This window comes from Colias croceus, chromosome 8 (genome assembly GCF_905220415.1).
Source record: "Colias croceus chromosome 8, ilColCroc2.1".
Classification (NCBI taxonomy): Eukaryota; Metazoa; Arthropoda; class Insecta; order Lepidoptera; family Pieridae; genus Colias; species Colias croceus.
In genome coordinates, this window is record NC_059544.1 from 7,527,321 (window position 1) to 7,554,106 (window position 26,786).

The following is a 26,786-nucleotide window of genomic DNA, read 5'->3' on the forward strand; positions in this document are numbered from 1 at the left end:
ACTTTAACATCCTGGGACAGTAGTGTAAAAGCTGTGATAGCGAATGCTTCAACAAATTGTTCCCTAATTTATTATATTTGTACTTTTATTAAGAGTCTAATAAATAATTATACTTTAAAGAAAGAAGAGAAAAATTAATGTTGCGGTGATGGAAGGAATTGGATTGGAAGGATTTATTGTAGAATACAATTGAAATGAGAAGAAGCTTATAGAGGATCATATATTTTCGATAATTTTGAACTGACATACAGTAAGGATGATTAATGCGTTCCCAAACGAAAGTAATTTGTGGTAATTACAATAATTTGTCATTTATTTCGTTGATATCACATTCGTCAAGTTCCAAGCTTAAATTTTGCACGTGGGTATATTTTATAAACACAGTTTACCTTCAGCGACTTACCATAGGATGAGAATAAAACGATGTTTACATTGCCTCGAAAGCGGATTAAGTTCTAACACAAATATAGGTGCGTCGTTCTCGTTGCGGGCTTCTATTTTGTGGTCATTCTGTTTTATAGGTATTCTTATGTCGGTCGTATCCACAGATCACAGAAATCTCTATGGTCGTATCAAATGTATGTAACGTTCTAGATAAGTAATGTATTCATTTTTAAATTAGAACTATAAATTAGATAAGGGTAAAGCAAAATTTGGTTTCCATTTGTGGTTATTATGATGGCAGTAATATTATAATTTATCGGTTCTTCCAATGGAATTTTTGGTTAAACGAAATGAAATTCGTCGAGGAAATACAACAAAACAAACATATTGTTTTATACTTTTCACCTTGTTTACTTTCATATATGATATGCTTAAGTATGAGTGTGATATTGCTTATATAATAGGTTTAGGTAGTCACTAACGCAGCTCTGCCAAGGGTTTGCCGTAGTTAGAGCCGTAACCCACACTATATTGTACGCACTGGCTTGTTACGGTTAATTTTCTATAGCATAAACTTTGGTAACTATATAGAAAAAGTTTGGAGTACCATTAATTTTAAAAAACAAACTATAAAAGCTCAGTTCATTATAGATTTTAACGGTTATATAGGTAAATAAAAAATGCATAACTAACAGAATATGTCATGATATTTCGGCGTTATGTTTACTTTACGGAATGTAGTATGTTAAATATTGATAGTAACTGTAATACTCGTTAAAATTCTCAATTGAAACAGGTGTACCTACTTGCATTGGCAAGCGCCAATGCTCTTCGCAGCTGTTAGCTTTTTGTTTTTATACAATAATTGGATAGGCAATGATAACTTTAACGTGTATTTAACAATACGGATGACATTTCCAGTTTTTGTTCGTATAATATGGTTAACAGTACATATTCATGTTAAAAGTTGGCAACATAACCCTTTCTGTTCCATATATTTTGGCCGAAATGGCTTCAAGAACGTATTTTATAAAGAATTTATTATAATGCAAACCGTAACAACGTTTACTCGTCTTCTCGACACTTCAAGGCCTTGTTAAGCAAAAAACAAAGGCCAACATTATAAAAAGTAGTAATTATATAATCAGTTACATTGATAAAACTTTAGATTTTTGTAATTTCCTTATTATCTCTATTAATGTTGAGTCAGCCCCTTAGATGAAGTTATAGGTAGGTAGTAGAGTTTTATCCCTTTTTTATCATGTCACGTGCAATTAGCCCAAGCTAACAGTATCAGCTGAAAATATCGAAGCACACTTACCCAAAGACAGCCAGCGTGGCTAGGCTCTAGCGAGGTCGTTGACCCCAACCGGTCTGAGACGTGATGGGCGCCTATTTCGCTCTAACACACCGCTACCTATTAATTAAATCTCGCGTCTAATTATTTTATTTACAAGGTGAAAATATACGACAGATAAATGATTAATTACATTTTCATATTTATATTTATAAATATAATTAAGGCATAGGTAGGTAGTCGATGTGCGTAATGCGTTAATGTACATAACGCAGCGAATAATGAGAGCAAATTACCTACGAATAAATATATTTCTTAATAACATCTCTGCGTATACTTAACTACATAAAATATTTATTAATTACATGGCAATGTATTTACTTACCTATTAATTATTTGTTTCCCGTGAAAATATATGATAAAAAATAGACCATTGAGTAAGATAATACAATTTTTAAATCATGTCACAATAATGTATTCATAAACTATGTCCATATATTTCAACGTATTAACACAACTAGAATGCATTACTACGCCATGTCTCTTTGCGTGGGCGCACCCGCCCTACCGCTGTTTCATTCAAGTAGAGACGTTAAAGTGAAGGTAAACAATACAAGGTTTACGATTTAAAACCTCATATATCATATATTTTACGATTGTATGTGTTTTTTATTACGTAGTATCCCAGAATGTGTGGAGCTGCTAAAACCAATAAAAATGAAACGAAATATGCGGAGTTCGTAAGAAGAAAAATAATACTTTTAGTTTTATTATATTAACGGGAATTAATACGATAATTATGTCGCTTTCCGTATGTATAAATTATTAACACTATAAACTTATAAAGTATAGGTTGGTAAATTCAAAATTTCATCCAATGTGATAGATGTTCCACGTCTTTGTGTCCATCGAAAATACTGTCTTTGTAGTTTGTATCGATGTTTTCATCGGCGGCTGGGTACAGGGTAAACGTATACAGTATACATAATATTATATTCTTCAAACACAATATAAATTCCAAATCTCTAAAAGATCATTTGACTCGTTAAATCCCGTTACGTAGTGAAGCAAACAGAGAATTTCAGCTGAATATTTACACAAAGATTTGAATAATATGATATGAATACCTAGATATTAGATTTTATTACATTTTAAATATCTCTTTTTTTTGGTACAGTGACTAAGATGTCAACGTAGAACTAGGGTGTTCCGGGTTTGATTCCCGGTGTAGTAACAAAAAAGTGTCAGTCTGTCAGGATACAGAAGGCTGATTACCTAATTGCCCGTGAAGAAATTTAATCTCTAAAACAGATGTGATATGAATCTGCCCCAAACCCCACAAGAAGATACGGAATTTCACTTTAAATTTATATATACATATTTTCTTATTGAATATTGATATGAGTAACTAAAATTTATAATAATACACCTACTGTAACTACATCGATTACAATTTTGAAATAGGAATATGCTACGTAAAATATGGACATTTTTATATCTGGCAATATTTAAAAATTCGACTATAAAACCTTTTTCATAAAAATGTTAATTGACTTTCTTTACTCACAGGAAACTGGTTTATTGAGTTGGAAAATTGGTGCGTGAGCTTCAAATCGTGCTTTTTCAATTTAATGCCTGAGGTACATGTATTCAAATTTTATTCCAGAGTTTTAACTCGTTACTCTTTTTTCATACGGTTTTCAGATTTTTATTTCTTAAAATATTTTTACAGCATAAACAATAAAAATCGACTTTAATATCGCACTTTAAAAGCTTTATTAAGGTCCGAGAACTTAAAGGTTTATTTATTAAGCCATTAACATAATTAAACAATTATATTGTGTAATTCTGGCTTGGTAAATGAGCCTTGCTGTGCTATGAGACGGCTATTCGTCCAGCCGAAGTACATTTTGACATGAATTCATACATAAGCACTCGTAGCAGTTGGTTAAAGATTGATCCACATTTCTGAGACATATTTCAATGAAAATCTATCCCTCTTAATACTTTTATTGTCAGCAGTTAGTGATAGAGGCGAGGCAAGACCCCACGAGGCGCTAACTGATAATAAACCAACGCTAATTATTAAAATACAATTTACATGTCAAAGGCAGATCGCCATAGTGTGAGAAAAATTCATTCATCTTCTAATGTGTAGGCCGCTTATATTTACATAAATTATGAAAAGCAAACGAGGTCAAGGTGTTCGCTTGTGATGCAATTCACATAGTATTTTTAATACAGTGGGATCAATGAACATATTACATATAGCCTATTACGAATACATATTTGATACTCCAATTAAAACTATATTTATTTGCTTCATAATAAGATTCCATCATATTAAATTGGATAAAATACACACTTCTGTAATTAATTGCAGGTTATAGGTTAAAATAAATGCACTGAATTAACCTAAAAATAATTACCTATTACCTATATACTTAGTTATAATAATATGTACTTAACTAAATATGTGAAAACGAAATGCTTATACATATACCAGTAATCTATACGTAAGCCTATACGTAAGAAAGTTCACAATCTTTTTATCAAATTATATTTTATATTTCCCAACCTCAATTAGAAAAATAATTTTAAATTGACCTTACGCTAGCTACTACAGCAATTCAATTCAGTTGTAAAGCACCACCTATTGAAAATTGAAATAAAAATATGAATTAAAACCTACTCTTATTTTAAAAGCTTCAATCCTTAACAAAATTTTCTACCCTAATTATAATATGGTAGTACTCGTTCTAACCCGTTTCAGTAACCTAGTTTATTTCTTTAACATTAAATGGTGTGGTCACGCAAAGAACCGTTATAAGTCACCTACTATTGTGCAAGCTGCCCTTCGAATGAAAGCTATAATTATAAAGGTATAAATAATGACATGACATTTCTCAATTCAATATACTATTTTCGTGTTATACAGGGTTACTTGTAAAACACCAGCAACCTCGCAGGACAAGATAGCTTTTTTTTTTTTTTTGTATGGTGCTTCTCAATGTTAGCCAGAAGGGCTTCTACATTTTAACGCGGACGCGGGGGTGAACTGAAGGTTCACCCTGGTAGCGACATGCACAAGGGCGTCCCCCCTTGACGGGGACCACGAACCTCGGCTTGAGCTGTCGCTTGAGTGGAGGAGGCCAGAAGGGCCCTAATCGGACGGGAGGACAAGATAGCTAACATCATAAGTAGCAACATTTGTTCTACGACTATTGGCATAACGCAACAAATTATTTTTAAATGATTTTTTAAGCTTTTATTGTACTCTCTTAACATTTGTAAGTCTATGTTCTATTCAATCACGAAAGGACGATGCGACGCCCCCTTCCCCCTCTCGTTCGCTGGGATGCGCGTAGAGTTTATAATATTCAAACGGAAAATTAAATTAATATTTATTTTTGTATGAAAATAAAATCTAACAAATTATCTAAATTCGTAGAACAAATGTTGTTACTTATTATGTTAGCTATCTTGTCCTGCGAGGTTGCTGGTGTTTTACAAGTAACCCTGTATATATGTTGTTAGCGATGGCAATCGTAAGGCTTTGATATTACAAATTGGGAGCTAGATTTGAATTTAATAAGAGTTACGCAAGTTTTTTCTGAACAGAGTGCAGCGCATAACGCAACAAAGACTGTGATAGATTAAGGTGGGAATATTTGATAGATGATAGTATGTATAAAGATAACTACTAAGTATACAAACAACAGTTCTCTTTAATACTAAATAAAAATATAGCATAATTTTAAGCGATTTCCAAACGAACCGGGTTTTGGTTTGGTATATTTTATTCATAACTAGATTTCCGTCCGCGGCTTCGCCCGCATTTGCAAAGGAAAACTCGCATAGTTCCCGTTCCCGTGGAATTTCCGGGATAAAAACTATCCTATGTGTTAATCCAAGTTACCGTCTATATGTGTGCTAAATTTCATTGTAATCGGTTCAGTAGTTTTTACGTGAAAGAGTAACAAACATCCATACTTACAATGAAATTAATATACATATATTATTTATTAAGATTAAGATTTGCTTACAGCTTTAAATATATCTGAGTGATTGAATATATAGTAAGCAGGTATCTAATTTACTTTATATTGAAAAAATAGTCTTATTAAAGATTATTCTTTTTGCAAAGAAATGGAATGTGCCACATTTTATTCGACACGCGTTATTTCTCATGGAAATAAAAGATGTTTTCGTCTGAGAACTAACTTCGGCAATCATAACAGCAGTTACATAATCCGACTCTCCATTCATCCAATACCGTGGTATTCTTTGAAAGCATCAGTACTACGGACTTCTGCTAGTTAAAAATACATTAATCTCCTAGTATATTCCGTATGCAGAGGAAATATCACGTAGTTCCGTCGGCGTCTGTCATTTGTGCGCGATCATTATCCATCGCTCAGAACATTTCAACTTTTTATCTCCAACTGACGAACGTATATATAATATACATATCGTCCTCGTTGCATACAACTTACGATATTGTTTTTGTTTATTTTTAGAAACTTGTTTTTATGAAGATTTTATAAAATACTTTATACTTACTTGGGTAATTTAGGGCACATCGGACATCCTCACATCGGAAGAGACATTACGCAAGTTGCTTTTTTTCAGGAATATTAAATACTCCGAGAGCAGTAGTTTTAAATACAGTTGTAAGCAGTCAATAGTATCTCGCTTTTATAATCGTTATAGAGTTGGTACCTTTAACCTTACACATGGTACCATGACACCTAAATAGCATCAAACAGACACGTTACAATTTTTAAAATTGTTTTTTGTAATATTAATCAGGGCTTTAATGAGATCTCGAATCGCAAATTTTTGGGAGAGAATGAGATTCAGTAATAGTATTCGCTCCAGTAATAGTATTCTGGTGGCTGCCTCTAACTATTATGACAATCCAGTACTTCTGTACTGGTGCAAAGTTCACTCATCATATTAAGCTAGGGATAAACCTATAAAGCCAAGAAAAAACTATAAATGATGCTCTAATTTTCTTTAATCTTTTTTATATATTACTTTTATATGGGAACCCAACATTTTCTGAAATAAAACAATTTTATTTATTTATTTTATTTTATTTAATATACTTAACTTACCGCGTAGGTAACCATGAGTGCATTTTGGTTTGCATTTATTTAAAAGCTGTTATGTATTTTGTTTTTGTATTTATACATTTTAATGTTAATGTAGAGAGATAGACAATAAATTGTTTGAAGTTATGTAAAAAGTCTGTGTAAAAAAACTCTATATTTAAGTTAAAAATTGTAGAAACATTTACCTAATTCTGATCTATTCTGACATACCTACATACCTCGAAATTTAGAATAGCAAAGCAAATCAGTTCCTAAAAGGATATCAACATTTGTGTCACGTAAATAAACATGATAAATCTTACATCTGAGATAGAAATCTATTATTTAAAGACAAGATTTAACGGGCTTTGGCACATAAAGTTTGAATTCGGGACCAGAAACATAATCATGAATATTAAAACAGCATTTAGGGTATGCACACACAGACGCTACATCAAATATGACTGTTTGTGACTAGTGAACACGAGGTTCTGTTTAATGAACTGATTTAATTTGATAGTATGCAGTCTTTGTGTCGGATTGCATGTATGTCCACATTATAGGAGATTTTATACCGCCTCCACGAGGAATCACAAATTTTGTTGTAAGTAATGAAGCTTGGCATAATTTTTCTGTGTCACCTCATGTTTTTGTACCTAGCTACCTTATGGTTTTTGTATTCAATATTTGAGCAAAATCAACAGATGGGTTTCTTTAAAATCATTTACAGCATTTTTTTAATTCAGTGAATGTCATAAATAAAATTAAATGAAACAATACCATCTTATAAATAACCAAGAAATGCAACTTATAAAACGTTTAGTTTAAAACACATGTCACATCCATGGAAGATGTTTTAATCGATGGTTTAAAAAACCAGAGCTATTAACAACTGCCCAGTACAGTTGTGAAGTATGTGTCTGGTACTCGACGCGGCTGGTTCTCATCTCAACAAATGCACCATTATCTAGATGTACTTTACTTATAAGTTATAACGTTTCATGCAATTCAACTTCACATAAAGAACTTGTTAATAAATTAATTCTGATCATAGAAAAATGAAAATAGTATAACACGAAAACTGAAAAGCATACGTGGTACAGACGCTATGCAGCGTATGTGGTATTTAGGTAAATGGCTAAGAACTGAAAATGTCGCATTGAATATAAATAACTGCCATTTGATATCGCCTACAAATGTACGGTCTATGGACTATGAGTATTTCATTTTCTCTACAATTATTATTTAGCGTATTAGCGCATATCTAGTATATTATAGAATATCATTGTTTAGCCTACATTATACCTAGTTTGTGAAATATAAATTCTCGTACCTATGTGGTGAGAAAGAGGGCACAATATGTATAAAGCTTTAGAAAATATTCGCAATGTTGCCTTAAATTCTATTTTTAATTTGGAAGATTAAAAAATAATAAAAATTTCAGTCACTGGATGATAAGCTGTTTAACCTCGGTAGACATATAAAATAATTTCAAAAGAAGCTAGGTTTCGTGGCAACTGAAACGATGTGACATTTGTGTCGTAGCCACAGTAAGATTCAACCATCAAATATTCACATGTGGAGGTACCTATGCTTGCCATTTGACTGCCTCCCCGCGCCGCCCGCGCCAGCCGCCACCCTCCCCGCCTGAAAACAACTGAATGTGCTAAAATCAATAACCGACTGTTGTTTGACATTGGGATCATAGTAATTTGTATTTGCGATCATTGATTGCGAACAATAACTGTGTGTAATTATAGGTCGCGACTGTCCGTTGAATTTTTAATACCTAATGTTGATTTTTCAAGATAACTGGCTATTTACGTGGCTGGCCAATTGATTTTTTGTCACCCTCGTTTGTTTCGATATAAATATGATAACGGATTTAAATATTTTTATGTCTGTAATGTTTCTGAATGTGGGATATGGAAATAAGGATTAAAATTTGAAGCTTTAAAGCAAGTAGCAAAAAAATTTACACTATTTTTCAGTAATTATAATAATTTAAATTTTAATTACAATTAATTTTGAACACTTTAAAATTGGTTCATCTATATTAATTTTTATACTATTACCTCGCCGTCAAAAATTATTTTATTCATTTGTTACTAATTATTATATTTTGTTTTTTTGTACGGGGTTTCAATTTTTCTTGACTCGTAAGTCGACCCGCCTCCCCGCAAAAGAGGCCCAAGAAAATGGTTAGGTTAGATTCCTCGACCTACTGGCATTCGCAAATCCCAGTGGACCGAGCCGGCAAACGCACAAAATCCTGGTCCCGTTTTATTATGAAGGGGAGTGTAAAACATTTCACAAGCGGCTTTTAAATGTTTGAATACTGACCCAGCGACATCTAGTGATACGTATTATGCTATACACCAATAAGTTTTTTTATTAGAGAATCCAAAGCTTCATGAAGCTATCTGCTATAGCTACATAATAAAGCTACTAACTACAAATATTTACATAAACATACCATTTGAGATTGGCATAGCAGGTAAAACTTTTAAACTATGGTCAGTTTGCATTATTTAAAAGATAAAACGCATTTATTATTATCATTTTGCAATATTTCTATGAAATAAACTCGCATTATCTTGCTGTTATATTTCTGCAGATCGAGGTCTTTAAACTGTAAAGCGTAAGGATAAGCTCCACTTCCTTTATACTTTTTGTTAGCAATCGAAGGGAAGACGGGATTGCACTGGATGTGGCCTGTGGTTTAGTGTCATAATACCGTAACATAATAGCGTCGGACAATCTCGACGAAGCAGTGTAGGTACTTATTTATAAATTGTACGGCTTCTTTCCCGGATACCATGGTAAAAACCATAATTTGTAACTCTTCTGTTCATCCGTTAGTTTTTCTGCAACTATTTTTATATGAAAAGGGAAAATAAAGTTACATTAACACAGACTGTTCTGTACAATTTATTCAAGCATCCGGTGTCCCAATTAGCGGCTATGAATGTCTATGAATGTCAGGTACCTGGATAAAAATAAGATATAAGTCGCGTGGGTATCATCCATGTACACAAATAACAAAGGCAACTCTGTGAATAATATTCTTTTAAATTATTTTATATTAGCTGTGCCGCGCGGTTTCACCCGCGTGGCTCCGCTCCTGTTGGTCTTAGCGTGATAATATATAGCCTATATTACTCGTGGATAATGTAGCTTTCGAAAGGTGAAAGAATTTTTAAAATCGGTCCAGTAGTTTATGAGCCTATTCATTACAATCAAACCAATTTCCTCTTTATAATATTAGTGTAGATGAAACAGCGGAACATTACGCTGAGCTTTTCTCAGTGGAAACCGATTCATAGTAATTTGTCAAATTACCATAGCAAACACCATAGGTTCTCGACACTTTAAGCAAGTCGCCGTCTGCTACATTTTACTAATTTAATTATACGAGAAAGCAACGGTTATTAATTAATGGATTTGTTCAATCAAAATCGATATCACATTATCACCTCGATATAAAATCTTAGTAACTTTAATATTACCTACTCGCATATTTTTACATTTTCGTAACTCTATCATACCTATAACCTAGCGAATACCATTCCATCACTTTCACTATAGTCTTTAATTATTAAATAATCCAAACGCCTCACATACCATAAAATATACGTATAAAAATTAAATGCAAAGGTTTAAGCGCCAAAATTCTATCTGCGAGTCCCCAGTTAGCTAATTCAAAGTAACGAGAAGAATTTGCACATTGGTTAATTTCACTTCATCGTGCCGTTCGTAAGATAAGTGCTATCAAGGGATGCTACACGATACGCGAAACTAAGCTTAAAATTATTCCAGAACGCGAGTTTCAGAATTGAATATACATTTTTTTTAATTTTTTCTAGTCATATGAACAGAAAGCTCAACATGAAGCTTTTGCTGGCTTGTAAAATAAATAACGAAAGAATTTTCATGGAAGATAAATTTTGTTTATCTTTTTCTATCCTCGTTCTGCGTTCAATTATATTTATTTTAAGTTAACACAGTTATATCAGAGTCTGTTGACCATCTATACATATAATAAATCTGTAGAAGGGTCAATTCTGTACATTGAAAATATTGAAAAAATAAAAAGCAGGGGGTGTTACTGGATCGATACCAAACCCAAATATGTGATTAAAAAAATTTTTGTCTGTCTGTCTGTCTGTCTGTCTGTCTGTCTGTCTGTCTGTATGTGAAGGCATCACGTGAAAACTAGCGGTTCGATTTCGATGAAACTTGGTATAATTAAACCTTATTATCCTGGGCGTAAAATAGGATACTTTTTATCCTGGAAAAATACGTAGAAAAAAATTAATCTTAATTTTTCAGTTTTATCCATAGACGTTGTTCCGTAGAACCGCGAACACACGTTGCGTATTATTATAGGCCTAGCCGTATTTGGGAATTGGGTCCAATAGATATTTATAAGATGTTATTGACAGAGGTACTCAAAATGGAGAAATAACCATCCACGCGAAGACCGACATCCGCGCGGACGGAGTCGCGGGCGGAAGCTAGTACCAAATAATAATAACGTCTCATTAACACAGAAAAAATTTATAACTTAAAAAAAACTTGTCTCTCTATACATGTTTATGTTAATTGAATCTATTGGGTTTTATAAATATAAGTAATAAATATTCGTATTCATCAAACTCTTTACAATCAAGGTTCTATTGTGAATACGACAAATAAACATTGCGGTCCTTAGATACTCTCCCTTATGTATATTTTTTACCTTTAGGATATTCGTTATACATAACATATTATTCCTAATTCTGAATATTATTTCATTTATAAACATCATAACTGTAGTCTGTATTTAATATATTATTTATATTAACGCTCATTACGATTTACGAGTAACTAAACATATTTTCCCTCTTCTCTCAAATCGCAATACCTATAAATTCGACTAATTAGAACTTCAGAACATTAAGGTCTTATAAGTGTTTAAATAATATCTAACATTCAGCGTAAAATAATTATGTTAATTATTATAAGCATTTAAAAAAGTATTTTCTATACCATTAATTAACAAAATTTTATAGGTCAAAGGTTACTTTAGCGCTACTCTGGATATATTTTTAGCTTAAAAGCACATAGCGATATTACAGAACATAACAAGACACTCTAATAGTTGTTTTTTATAATAATAATCTTAGTACATGATAAGTTATTTGTAGGGACATAAAAATTCTATAATATGATATAATCCGGTTAAAACTCACAGTTTGCGTATTCCTCTACCGGCTTTTCGACCAAAGCAAATATATACCTCCCTCTTCCTATTTGCACTGATAAAACTGAAATATCCCCTTTGCGTATGTAGTTGCACCCTAAAGCTAAGAATCAAAGCTAGAAATTAGGCATGATATTATTTACTGCATTCGAATGTGCATTTTCGTATAAGCATTTATTCTTGTTTTCCTTAAGTAAACAAGAATTAATGTTGTAATACATTGGTAGGTACCATCAAAATAATTAATCCTGTCTCTAAGTATCTACATATTACCGTGCTTGAGACTTCAAAAAATAATTCATTATCTGAGGGTAAATTATGAATGCAATAACATGCAAAGAGCAACTTCAAAAAATTATATTTTACTATCAAAGTTCCTTTTTTCATGAAATTCTTATAAATATGCACTAGAAATGTTCGAGATGTCTCGGAACGCGATTGTCATTTTAATAAATTCGTTCGTTTACAATATTTCCCTGCAACATACTATTTAGGTCACTAAGTTTTGTAATGCGAAGATCATTATTTATGCAAAAGTCACATACTCATACCTCCTACATAGTTATTATCATAATTATTCACCTACTGATAGCCTATGACAGTATAATTTTTCAAATGCTATATATAAAGGACATCTTCATGTTATAATAAAAATGTATACCTATTTATTACATTATTTACCCATCAGTTATTGTTTCCTGTGGTATCTAAATAGCTCGTAATTAATATTCAAATAATTAAAAACGACAGAGACAAGAGAAAATCTGACGCAATTGAAATCAATTACATTACGTAAAATCTTTTATTATTTAATCAAAGAATAAAATACAATTATAATGCAATCGCAATATTGAACTACAAGTGCTTGTTTCTAGAACAAGTCTTAAATTATATAATTAAAATGAGAAACATTAATTACGACATATAACAAGAGATACAAACAATTGTAAAAATTGCGTCAACAAGCAGTATATTCCGCATCATGCCTCTCCGCCTTCCACAAAACTAATTAAAACTTTCAGACATCATTCAACTTTCATAAACAAATCCCAGGTAAAAAATCGCTAGCTCCCTAGTTCTCAAAGGGAATATTTATGAGGTAAAACTTAGTATTGTTCTTTTAATAAGTTAATAAAATAGGTAGTTTATTTTTTCGATGGTTATTTATATCATTGTACGATAAAAATGTAGTTGTATTATACAATTATTATTAGGTAGGTAGGTTATATATATTGATAACAACGAAAGTATTATTAATACCTATATTAGCTTATAGTTACTGACTGAAAATAAAAATCTTCTAAATTTCATGTCTTGCAGAAAAGCAAAAGACTAAACAGCGAATTTCGTATCGTGGATCGTGCATTTCATGATATGCACGACGTTTATAAATAGCTTCATGGTAAGAAGACAAGCCTTGACGCTTTTGCCTTGCACCTCTTCTACCCTTCCAACATTTACAAGAAAAATTTGAAAAATTTTATCTCGAAAAAATGGGATGGTATTGATTATTTAATTTCGTTTTCTACATGTATTTTGAAATTGTAAGATTTAGAGGCTTTGTATGGACATAAAATAAAATGAACTCCTTACTTTATCTTCTTCGCATTTCTCTCTATTATACTTCCATCACAATAAATTTGTACCTATCAAATCATTACATCAAATTCGTAAAACTAGTTAAAATATATCGTATGTTTAATTCTAGCTTAATCAACTAAAATATAAAAGTAGCGCGTCATATTTTTCAGCGGACAGTCTATTGAATTGTTCATTTTACCCGTTTTGACGCGAGCGGCGAGTGCGGCTTCGGACCACGGTACACGCCGGCTGCCGATAATTAAAACCGGTCAAGTTGATTACAAGCTTGTGTTTTAACCCCTTTAAAGTGTTTAAATTAACAGGCAAAAATATGGATTATACCAGTACACGCTCCAATTTTTATAACTTATTTACTTTTATGTATTGCGAAGTCTGGTGGGTGAAGCTTTTTTATTGTAGGTAGTTAAGAAAACGTCAGTCCATCTTACAAAATTAATCATGCATAGTAAAATTATAAAAAGACAAATTAAAATTCCATTAACTTTTTCAGTGTATTTTAAAACAATTTTACTTTTTGTCGTCTGTGAAAATGATTGCTCTATCTTTGTTTTAACGTCGCGCAGTTGAGCACTCGAACAAAAACTTGTACAGATCAAGAAAAGACTTGAAATAAAAAATAAAAAGTTGATAGCAATATCCCACTGGCGATACTAGAGCTCTTAAGTTTTCTTTATTTCTTCTTAGTCGCCAGTTTGAAGTGTTTCTAGATAAATCTAATTTTACCTGGAGCTCGGCACGGTATCGCAAATTAATACAGGATATATCAAGTTCGAGCTTAACGGTGAACGCCTTCGCCGGAAATTGCAAGCTTCTGTTGAGTTTCACTGAATTATTCTGCTCCTATTTGTAAATGAGCTATCTATACATATAAAAATTTACGAATATTTATAAAGTAAGCAATTAAAATGAATCTCTATCTTTTAAACATCGTTTATTAATTTCTTGAATATCACAATTCACAGATATGTCAGGTGGTTGCCGTGTGTTCGATAAAGCGCTTCTTATTGAAAAATATCTCCTTCAAAATATAATAAAGTGCGTCATTAACATGTACTTGAAATTCAGCGACAGCTGTGTCTGTCGGCTTCAGCTAGAGATTGATTGGTGACGCGCCGCAGCGAACCGCCCCCGTCATATCTTATCTAGCTACGGCATTGTTTTGACACGCTACTCACTGCTACGGACTGATATTAACTCGTACAGCAATAATTTACATTTATGGTTTAAACAGCCAACATGGTTAATATAAATCAGACTTCTAGTAGCTAAATTATGTATTCGAGTATCGGGATAACGTTTGCTACTGTATATTTAGATAATTACACGCATATGTTAGTTATATTTATAACTAGGTACGTATAAAACTAAATAAATGATAAGCAAACAGCATACACCCACAATGTAAATAGCGACCATATATAATATACAAATATGCAATATGGAAATTGAGAACATAAAAAATGTAAAATAATATGTGCCCATTTTAAAAATATGCATGTAATGGGACAAATATTTACGAAATAAAGCCAAGCCTTTTTTTAAACCAAGCCCTTTCAAGGATGTTGCATTGACAGATTGTTTCTTAATCTTTTTTCATGGTGTTATAAGGGCATAGTTTACATTACATTTTCCCCTTTATGCTGAAAATATAATTGAAATAACTTCCAGTGTCTATGTTCTATTCTTCCATAATGTTTTCAATTAGCAGTTAGTTAGTTAGCAGATTAGATCTGGGTTTTTTTAACTTGATTGCGTCGGCTAAAAACTGATCCTCTGTATATACCTTACGATTCCTTTTTCCTTGAAAAGCAGAACCTTAAAAATTAATCATCATCATATTAATCTTGTAAAATTGTTTTGAAATTCTCAATACATTTTTCTACCTTTACTCCCTGATAAGTTTCTGTAGCTAATAACAAGAAACATAACACGTATATCTAATTAACTTTCTTTACACTTAGGTATAAATGGAAACGTTTTATTCAACTTACCTACTTTTTAATTCATATAAAAGCAATAAATATACAATTATAAAAGCAATGAAATTGCGCTGTAAAAATTTCAAACATTTTTCATTTGTCGTGCGTTCGTAGGTAGGTACTATCTCTTGGGATTCTTTGTGCTTCTACACTTAATCAAATAAATTGTCTCGTGGAACGAAGATAGCTTTATAATCGGATATTTGCGGAATGTGTTGAAAAACGTCGGTTGGTAAAGTGTATCGGCACGCGGCAGTCACGTCAATCCGTGAAACACACCGACAAGTGCACAATCATCTGTTTCAACAAACCTATGCGAATACTGTTCCACATGATTTCCGTGAAAATTGTATTCTAGGAGGTAGCAACGTTGACAAGTGAGCATTTTAGTATAGTTGGTTCTTTGATATGCTGTTCCTCTTGCTATTTCAGTTACAGTCCGGGCTGTCTGGCTGGCCGCAGTGGTTGCGTTTATTAGTGCGCATCTTATCTGCACAGGAAAATATCCTTAATTTAAAGTCATTTTTTAACGCGTAATTTTTAATCGTTTGCCTTTACATAGATCCATTAGACATACATTTTTTATTGCAAGACGTGTTTTTCGTTGTTAAATAGGTGCCAGACGCAATTTTTATTTCAAAATAATTAAAATATCATCGAAATAAGTGAAATTCCATCAACATGAGTCCCAGTGAAGGATAAGTAATCACTGTGTTACTTATACTATATATAATATTCATTTTACTATTTACAGTTTTTTTGCAACAATCTACCATATCGCCTCCTTTTTCCCAACGAACCTCAAATAGGACGTTAATGTAAACTTGATAAAAACCAAATATCATCAAGAAATTAAAGACTTTTTAACGGATTTTAAACGCGATTTATTCATTGTATTATTTTCCCAAGTCTTTAATTTCAAAATGTATAATACTCGCGTAAAATCAAACACTAGAAAATACAAATATCATCAAATTCATATTTATACCCAAAAGTGTAATAAATATGAAACCATCTATTAAAAATATTAGTTTACTAATTATTCAATATAAGTATTAAAAAAGGATAATATAATATAAATAATAAAGTTATTACTTACCTTTTAAGCGGACTCATGTTGATAATTTCACTTATTTCGATGACATTTTAGTTATTTTGAAATTAAAATTGCGTATGGCACCTATTTTACAACGAAAAAAACGTCTTGCAATAAAAAAATTATGTCTGATGGATCTATCTAAAGGCAAAAGATTAAAAATTACGCGTTAAAAAATGACTTTAAATTAGGGATATTTTCCTGTGCAGATAAGATGCGCACTAATAAACGCAACCACTGCGGCCAGCCAGACAGCCCGGACTCTAACCGAAATAGCAAGAGAAACAGTATATCAAAAACCCAACTATACTAAAATGACTTTTTTTTAAACGTTGCTAGCTCCCGTACTATTGTCTCTATAATAGCTTATAGCAAACTAATATTACTATTTCTTGGGTAATCATAATCTTATTAGGTACTTACCTTAAATATTAGTTAAATGCCATTTTAAACAAAGAACTCTTAAATTGTGTACTTTTATTCTAGGATTGCTGCATTATTTTTGGGTTCCTGTGAGAAAATGTATCATTGCATTATAACTACCTAAATACTTAAACGAAAAAAAATCAGGCAATAGTGAAGCTAATCGACCAGACTTATTACAAGTGCAGAATATTGTTTTACATTTAAAATTAACTCATAATTGTTATGAATTCGTAGTTGTAAGTTTAGCTAACATGGTTTCATAGATTTCGATTTTAGAAAGCGTAGCAGAAAAGCCTTATATCACCTTCATAAAAACGTGTGTTTAATTTCTTAAAGAATGTCAGACACTTGATCAAAGGGGCTTTATCCAGAATTCAATAAAGGAAGGAAGGTTTGTCTCGAATACCAGCAAAGCTCTTAGAATATGAGGAAATCATTTGAATTGCTTTTAAATATAGAAAATTTTAGGTATTCCAATATTTTATAACAATAGAACTAAGAAGTTGTGTTTTCGTGGACCGTTTATACAATATAATTATGTTTTTTAAAACTTTGATAGATATAAATAAAACAAAGAATAGAGTAAAATTATACAGGTTTTCATTATAAGGCAAGAAAGAAATCTTCCAAAAGAACTACGAAAAGAAACAATATTGAATGCATTTTGCGTTATAGTGTTTAATGGAAACAAACGCGCTTGACGGTGTTTGGCCAATCACTCAAGTATTTAATTAAATATTTACATGCAAGCGTATTAAGGAAGAGGGTGAATACACAAAAGTTTGTCTGATATACTTACTCTATACGTATACTGTGTACATAATTTTCGGCGCGTTCAAAAATAATGTTCATCTTCTTCCATAAGGGCGTAAACTACGGACGAAATCTATGGACGCGGGGAGGTATGTAAATACAACTTTGACGTTGATCTTATCTAGATATAGATTTATATATCGTTTATATATCGTTTATTTCTTATTCTTTCATAGACATGGACATATTCAATATAGTTTTGTTCACAAGTAAAAAGTACAAGTGGCACCCGTTTTAGGCTTAGTTCGAAGAACTAGCCTGTATATAGGTACAGGCACCAGCTTCTCCCTAAGTCATTTGAACTTTTATAAAACAAAAAACTTGAAAAGTGAGCTAGTTATATAAATGGTATGTGTATGTGTATAATATGCTTGCATATTATAAAAACTTATCTCTTTCAAAAATGTAATTTGCGCTTCCTTTATAATCCCGTGAATCCATTTGCAGGAAAAAAGAACCTAGTGCTCTGATTGTGCACCTACGAGCATCATTGAATTGAACGTAGATTTTACTGCTGGCAAAGTTCAGTAATTGACGATGAAAGCGTTGCAATCAAATATCATTGAATTAGTGATACAACGTTCTTTTGAAGCGAAGTGCGGTAGTCTAAAAGAAGTAATCCGCTTTGGCGACAGCCACAACTTTATCGATAGCTCTTCTGAATTCTCAACTTTAAACTTGCACGCCGCGCCGTGTCCCGACTAAAGAGTAATAGGATCCATATTGAACCAACTTACAGAGTTACAAAGTTCGCAATTTTTTCCGGAATATAAAACACGTATATTACATGCAACATTTTTATTTCCATCCTTCGTATTTATACCTATTCGATTTCTTTACTTTCATTTCATAAACATTTTAGTAGTATGAATATAATAAGATGTGAGTTTTTCTGACGTTACTCTTGTTGAACCTTTTTAATCAATATTGAATGATTTATGAAATTTGTTATTAACTATATTTATGTTGTATGTTATTTGATCTTAATTCTTCTCACCTTATTTTGGCAATCTTTCTCTTATATATCGGCTTAGAAAAAACCTCATCAGAAGCCCAAAAACTTCCGTTGCACGCTCCCTAATTCAATTCATTCATGCATAGATCATAAGCTTTTATAAAAAATCAACCATCGGAAACATTACGGATACAAATATATTTAAAGATAGATATTTCCAATTATTTTTTATGTATCCTAAATAAGTATGTACTTACATAGTTATTAGTTTTTTTGTCAAATGTTGAAAGGACATGACGATGATATTATCTACTTTAAAAGTAGTGTATCAAAGCGAAATACATACACGCATAATATTTTTGTGAACTTATTAAAAAGAACAATATTCTTATATTTTCCAAATAATTGAATGATTTGAATATTGATAAAAATATTAAAAATTTAGTTCTTACATTATCTATGCAATAGCTTTTACTTTTAACTTTTTGCTAATTACTCGGTGTGCTTGTCATCAGCGAGATATAAATAAGTGTTAAAATGGATGGATAATTTCTATTTTCTTCCTTTAAGCTTTGAAAATGTCTTATTGTTGAAAATAATAAGCACCGTTATTATACCAGCGTATTAATGAACAATATTGTGTCAATGGCCTATTTTTCTTAACTTTTAATTAATATTTAATTTTAAACACTGCCATTATTCTGGTAGGTACCATTACTATTCGCTTATGAACTCACATTATTATCATTGTACCTACAGTTTAAATTTAAATTCATTGAATATTTAATGGTCCGAAAATAGCTTTATTTTCTACTAGTGGTTCGCCCCGGCTTCGCCCGTGGTACATATTTCGCAATAAAAAGTAGCCTATGATGTCCTTTCTCGGGTATCAAAATATCTCCATACCAAATTTCATGCAAATTGGTTCAGTAGTTTAGGCGTGATTGAGTAACAGACAGACAGAGTTACTTTCGCATTTTATAATATTATAGTATGGATGTAGACGACCGCAAAACTGTTTGTCTGAAAGCATGAACGTCACAAGTAAAGTCGGTGAAGGACAGAGCACTATGACGTTAAATAACATTGCGAACACCATTAACATAATCACAAAACGAATATGAATAGTTTCATGTTAAATTAAGGTTAAAAATCTAGACAATAGGATTTTGTCTTTGCTTAATGCAAACAGTTGAGCTTTTTTATATAAAAAAAAATAGAAAAAAAAAACAAATGATTCTTTTGGTTTGTTCTGTAGAGTGTAGGCTGGCATCATCAGTGTGATTTAATTTATTTTATCAAAGGATCAATTACTTATTCTCACCGTATTTTAGTCGAAATGTACCGATTTGCATTCCATGTGGCGTGAGCTTTGTGATGTCTGAGTTAATCTAATATGGTGGATGGTGGATTTTATTATTTCATACTTTTAGTAGGTACCTACTATAATAAACATAATGTCATAATGTCTTTACTGAGCACATTTATAACTTTATCTTTTTTAGTGATAATTAACAATTTATTATTGACTGTTAAATATAAATTAAGTATATCGTAAATTGAAAAGTCAAGACTCATTTTCATTCATTTTAACGTGAAAACAAAGGGAGGTTTTGATTTTCCGTTATATCTAGTGGCTTTTGAAACTCGTTGTCACCAATTGATAGAAAGAACAAATATTTCCAGAGAGGAAACGTCTTGGAGCGGGCGGTCTCTATTTCTTTTTTATAACGTTGAACAAATTGCGGATAAGATTTTTATTCAATTCTATCAAATAATTTTATGATTTTATAAGTAGATAATAAAATTGCTACATTGATGACATATTTAAAATAGGTTATATAAACTATTAAATCCGATATACCTAAGTTATTTCGAAATTAGCACAGTAACTCTTAGCCGACGCGGTGGACGGACAATTTTAAAGTTAAACGAAAAGTAATTCTCACAAATCATTTAAATAATCATTGAAGAATGCAAAATTATTGAGAAACTGCATAAATTAAATTTCATTTGTCGTGTGAAACAGTCATATGAATCTGCACATAATTATATTCCATCTCTACGAAAAGTATACGTCATTGAAACTTGAAAGGTAATTATTTAGCATATTTTTATAAGTTAGTAACCCTAAATCCTGGCAGCGTGGTAGAGGTCGAGTCGCAGGCCGCAGCCGAGCAGGGCTATCAGCACGTGAGCCTAGCACCGGGGACCATTCATGTGGGGCGGCGGCCTGCGCGCGCACCGATCAATACGGCAGCAACGGGCGGGCAGTGCCCGGCCCGCCGCGCGACCTCTCGCACGCGCCACGCCGCGACTCGAGCCCATGACCGCCCTCCACAGATGACGGAGCCCGCCCGCACCATACGACATCGCCGAACTCACCCCATACTCAGCACGCTCCGACTTGCCGCACTCCCCATAGCGCGATCACACACTGTGACGATAAGGTAGGAAATCGATAATACCCGCACCGGGCTGTTGACCGCTGCCCGTCGAGGAACCCCTGGTATCAACCTCAGTAGCATGCTCGTCTTTACGAAAATTTGTAAGATGAAGCTTCGAAGCTACATTAATTTAATATAGTAGATAAATTAACAACCAACATGGTCATATTCCACCATCGTCATATCTATCTAATGTCGCAGGGATCCCCGGGGAAAGCTTTTCGGTGTGGCCGAAATTGTATACTGTAAAAGGTGAATATAGATTTCGTTAAAGCGAATATATGTAAGCATTTCTCATTGATTTAGAAATATAAGCTTACAAATTGTAAAACGAGTTTATCGTTTTGGATTTTTTTTTTTTTTTGATAAATAAATATTCCCAATATTTATTTTACATTCAGGTTTCGGGTGTGCATAATAGATGCTCGGATTTAATAATATTACAACTATATTCAATACACAATTTTGAATGAGAATTTAAAAAATAAAATATTTCCTCAATCATAAAAATTATCGTACTATTATATTTATTTCATACGTTTACTGCATTACTCTATGCTCACAGTTTAAGTAGGTACTAAGCTTTATTTAATACCATAAGCAATGGTTTACGGCAAGAGGAGCTGTTAAAATGATGCAGTGCAATTATTCTGATGGTAACGAATACAGTCCAAGGACGTGCTACACAAAGGCTACAATACCACGTCGAAACACTATTATGACTTATATACAGATTTGTTTCAGCTATACTAAAGATATTGTAGAGTCATCTCTACAATAATTAACGTGTAAACGTAAATTTTCCTTGTGCGTCGAACGTTAAAGTTGCAAATTGAATATCATACTCGTATGATTGTTATTTATTATTAATATTATAATATGTTAGAAAGGTCAACTCCCGATTAAACTTATCGTAAATATTTATGCATTCCTAGTATTGCGCGTCAGTTTTCCTGTAGGTAGAGCTCTACGAAAAAGTTGAATTGAACATTAACACAACCTACAATCAGTATATTTTTCAAACTGAAAAGAATCCATTGTAGGAACCTCATAAATCATACCTAATGCATTTTGGTAAGCAATTACTGTCGCAGAAACCAATGTGGCTAAATATATGTATACTACAGTGTATTTCCTCAATCAGTCACCTATGTATTTAGCTCGCGCATGCACGAATAATATTTTTCATGAATACTTCCACATTATTCCGTTTATCCAAAGCATGCCAAATAGTACATAAACTAAAACAGTTAAATAAATAACCACAATTTTTAATTTACAATCTTTTTAAAATTAGCAATGGTCAATGTGCCCCGTCAAAAAAATCATTTAAATATAATACTGCTAAATTAAAATGTTCCAGTATTGTTATCTCGTTTAAAAACAAATGTTATATATTTTTAAATAGTAGTATTTGTTGTAGGTGATGCACCGAGGATGAGTCGCCGCGCGCGGCCGTGACATGGGAGCGCAGGCATGGGCTGGCGCGCCGAGCAAACGCCGCACATCGCCGCCGGCCTGCTCCTTCTGCTGCTAGTTTACCTGCCGGGTTAGATTCTTTTTCATACTTTTTTATTTTTATTTCGCACATCAAAAATCTAACAAAAACAGGACATAAGATGCAAAGGGCGGCTTTATGCTCAATAGCAATTTCATCCAAACAACCAGTGCCAGTCAGAAAGTGTTAGGAACAATTTTATTGAAAATTAATTACGCAGCAGTTACACTTTTGTATAAAAACACTATAGGTGGGTACGCTTACATCTTTTTAAAGTAACTAATTTCTTAAGGATATTATCAAAAAGCGTGCTAAACCTTTTTATTTAAATACTTATTAATTGCTTAATTACTCAATAGTGTCTACGCATAACATTTCAGTAGTAGGTAGGTACCTAGGTACCTACGTAAAGTAATTTACAATGTTCAATTACAATTCAACTTTACAACTTTAAGGTTGAAACATAGGCGTCTGAGGTAAAATTAATCACATTTTCAAGCAACATCTCAATATTGTTCTAGTTTGTAAAGTTTACTAATTACAATTTGTGAAATTATCACATAGCAACATGTTTTACTTAAGCGGGACAAAACAAATATAGAACCCCGAAACTAAATTATAATAATTGGAGTATTATCGCACGTTGATGATTGACTCTATTATCAAATTAAGGCTAATTAAATACCTTCTGTGTTCTTAATTATTAGTGAATCTGAAAGAATGACAGTTTTTTTAAGGTGGAGTTTTTTAGAAAACTCTACCCTACCCTTAAATTAATCTATAAAGTCAAAGGCTAACCGCAAAAAATTAACAAAATAGGCAGAATTGAATTATTATATATTTCTTCAGGAAGTATCGATATTGGATATGGGTGAATAGGCATCTATATCCAATTTCCATTATAGGTATTAGCAGTACCTAAGGCATAACAATATAGACAATATGATCCCACACATCAAGGCTAGATTTCAATGTTAGCTCATAACAAAGCTGTACCAAGGTAACTCTGATTACTTCATGTGGGTGTACTATGTAGTAAATGCTCGTAGATCAAAAGGTAGCGATCTCATTACATAGTTAGAGATAGCTTTTAGGTATGCGTAATTGGATTCTGACAAAAAGGGAATAGGTTCAACACGGTATCGAATTATCACCATCTGTTTTAACTTTTAATCAAATTAATGAAATGATGAAAACTGTAGCTTGAGGTACCTAAATATTTTTGCTCTGTAGAGCAAACATATTTTTAACTTTTCAGTCGTTTCGTTTACAAATGATCAGCATCCAGAAAGTTTTTAATGCAATCGACATACAAATTACTCGCGTTCATTTTTAAGTCAAATAATTTGTATAAATCACTATAAACGTATCTGTTTGTTATAGTTACTTGCCACCAAGACCACCAAGATGCTGTGCACATCACAGCGATCCTCGGCGAGAGCGTGGTGTTCAACTGCCAGGTGGATTTCCCCGAAGACATACCCGTGCCGTACGTGTTGCAGTGGGAGAAGAAGGTAGGCGAAACGGTACGACGGCCTACACTCCACTCTTACATTACAAAGCTCTCATCTATCGTGTGTGTTTCTGTTTAGTAAAGGTCGGCTCGTCTCCTCGACGCGCTGCGCAGACTGTAAAGTATAATCTCGCTTGTGTCCTCTGGGACACTTCGTATCGTCCCGTGCTAGTGGTAAAGCGGCGCCGCGGGCCGGGAGCTCGCCCGCGACCGCCCCGCGCGCGCCTTGTCGTGTGCATACAAATTTTAGCATTCGCGACGATCACCAAACCTTTGCATTGATAGCGAACAAATTAGCTTCTCCTGTTATTTTTTTTCAGTCGTCTATGGATTATCAATATTTTTGAAATCAATATGTTTAATATTTGAAATAATAAGGAAGGCAAATATGTATCCATTCTCTACAAAGCTTGTAATAATAAATTAATTGGAAAAATTATGATACGACGTGTATTTTCGAAATTACAAGCAAATGCTCAACTTTGTATGCACTTATTATGTGATGCCTCTTCAACGTATTGCCTACGTGTTGTCGCGTTCGTCGCCCACCGACCGGACATATAACACCACAGTGACAAAGACCTTAGAAACGAGTCCGAGAGAGCAGCAGACCCCCGTTACATAACGAACATACACATACACAGTCACATGTTACAATTACTTTATTTACCAATTAATTGCAATATCTTTTTATTTTTGGGGTGCACCATTTCTATTGAGATAGTATGGGAAGCACGTAGCTTTTGCCTTAGCCGGACGGAAGCAAAATAAAACTGTTATGAAATTGAGACATAATTCACGCTTTACGTTAGAACACCAGACAGCAACTTTTGGTGTTTCTATATGTTAAAGTTGTATTATGTTTCGAACTTGGTTTGTCTTCTGTTCGGCGAAAGTTTAATAAGGCTGACACGGGGCACGCGCACTCCCTCGCGCACTGGCGGTGGTTCTGTCTGTCTCTCTTCCTGTGGCTGTGGGCTGTACTGTACCCACGCTGTATCTGCCAGTCTAGTAATATATTATATAGTATTTCCACTTCGCGAAGGCGGAAGGAATAGTTGTTCTGTGTGTAATTGCCAGTAAGCTTCTCTTTAAAGCTTCTTTTATTCAATAAAACGCACTAACATTCCGCAATGTTGACGCATAACAACTATAACACAACAACCACCCTCGTGAATTCGTATCTATACAATGTACTCTAAACGTATTTCTTAATCTAAACCGCATTGCATGTCATAACCGTTGATTTCATGTTATCTCATTTCGCATGAACATAACTCTGTATTTACACAAGCTTTTGTTCTAAGTACACATACGTTTCTGAAGCTTTTACGGGCTTTACGCGAGACAAGTATCAAATTATGAATGTTGTTTTTGTCATTGTTTAATGTACTATTATTTTATGACACTCGCATGCTTATCTAGGTAGTTTTTGTTGGTATTTAGTACTCAATACATCTTCCTAAGACAAGACATTGTAACAGCGTATTGTACATACCTATGTGGTCGTATATTGAATTGTGATAGATGTAGTAAGCGAGCAATTGTCGTCGAATCGTGTAGTTAGTAAGTTGTAACGGGAAGGTGTAGTCCGCGCCAGTGTAAATATGGTATTAACATGCTTTGACGTATATAGGGACAGGATATACCGATCTACATCTGGTACGAGAGCTATCCAACGCACAGCGGAGAGGGTTATGAGGGCAGAGTGTCGCGGGTCGCTCCAGACTCGCCGTACGGCGCGGCTAGCCTCAACCTCACTAATATACGAGAGTCAGATCAGGTAAACTTACATTTATTATACAGTTTTTAGCGATATGAGCCTAATTAATAAAATGGCTTATGTTTATGAACATTAATATTAATTAAAGTTAATCTGACAATAATTATTCAGAACAGAACGGTTTGCCTAACCGGTTTTATTGATGGACAGACGCCTACACGTAATTTCGCAAAATTCTTAACGATAAAAAGTGTTCGATGAAAAAAACAAAGGGTTTCGTTAGTTGTTTTAAAAATTGGGTACTTTTATTCACGAGTCTTTAATAAGCAACATTTAGGCACGTTTCCTAATTATAGTTATTGAATTTATTATTCATCTCAGGGATGGTACGAGTGTAAGGTGGTGTTCCTCAATCGGTCACCGAATCAACACAAGAACGGCACGTGGTTCCACTTGGACGTGCACGCTCCACCTCGCTTCTCCATCACGCCGGAAGAGATTATATACGTTAATTTAGGTGAGTTAATATAGGTCATGTTGCTCAATCACAACATCTATTTATAATGTCATCTCGGTCATATTTTGTGACACGTTTGATGTATCTGATTAGCATGTATCATGTAATACAAACCTTGTAAATAAACTCAATAATTAAAAATCTTTCATTATCTATTCTGAATTAATTGATATTGTCTACTTTAACAATATCCTA

At 33.0% G+C, this 26,786-nt stretch overlaps 1 protein-coding gene across 8 annotated transcripts in view; it reads left to right on the forward strand.

The window, feature by feature from the left end:
• Positions 1-26,786, forward strand: part of LOC123693982 (protein turtle) — a 58,057-nt gene that overhangs the window by 20,180 nt on the left and 11,091 nt on the right. For 4 of the 8 annotated variants that reach the window (XR_006751747.1, XR_006751748.1, XM_045639263.1 and 1 more), the window contains exons 1-5: positions 21,152-21,343; positions 22,764-22,889; positions 24,222-24,364; positions 25,988-26,134; positions 26,456-26,591. Coding sequence is in view for 6 of the 8 variants with exons in the window: in XM_045639263.1 (XP_045495219.1) it covers positions 22,817-22,889; positions 24,222-24,364; positions 25,988-26,134; positions 26,456-26,591 (499 nt within the window). In the remaining 2 variants the exon portion in view is untranslated. Of the gene's footprint in view, positions 1-21,144; positions 21,344-22,763; positions 22,890-24,221; positions 24,365-25,987; positions 26,135-26,455; positions 26,592-26,786 lie in introns of those variants that run through there. The other 4 variants (XM_045639259.1, XM_045639262.1, XM_045639261.1 and 1 more) reach the window with 3 other exon arrangements.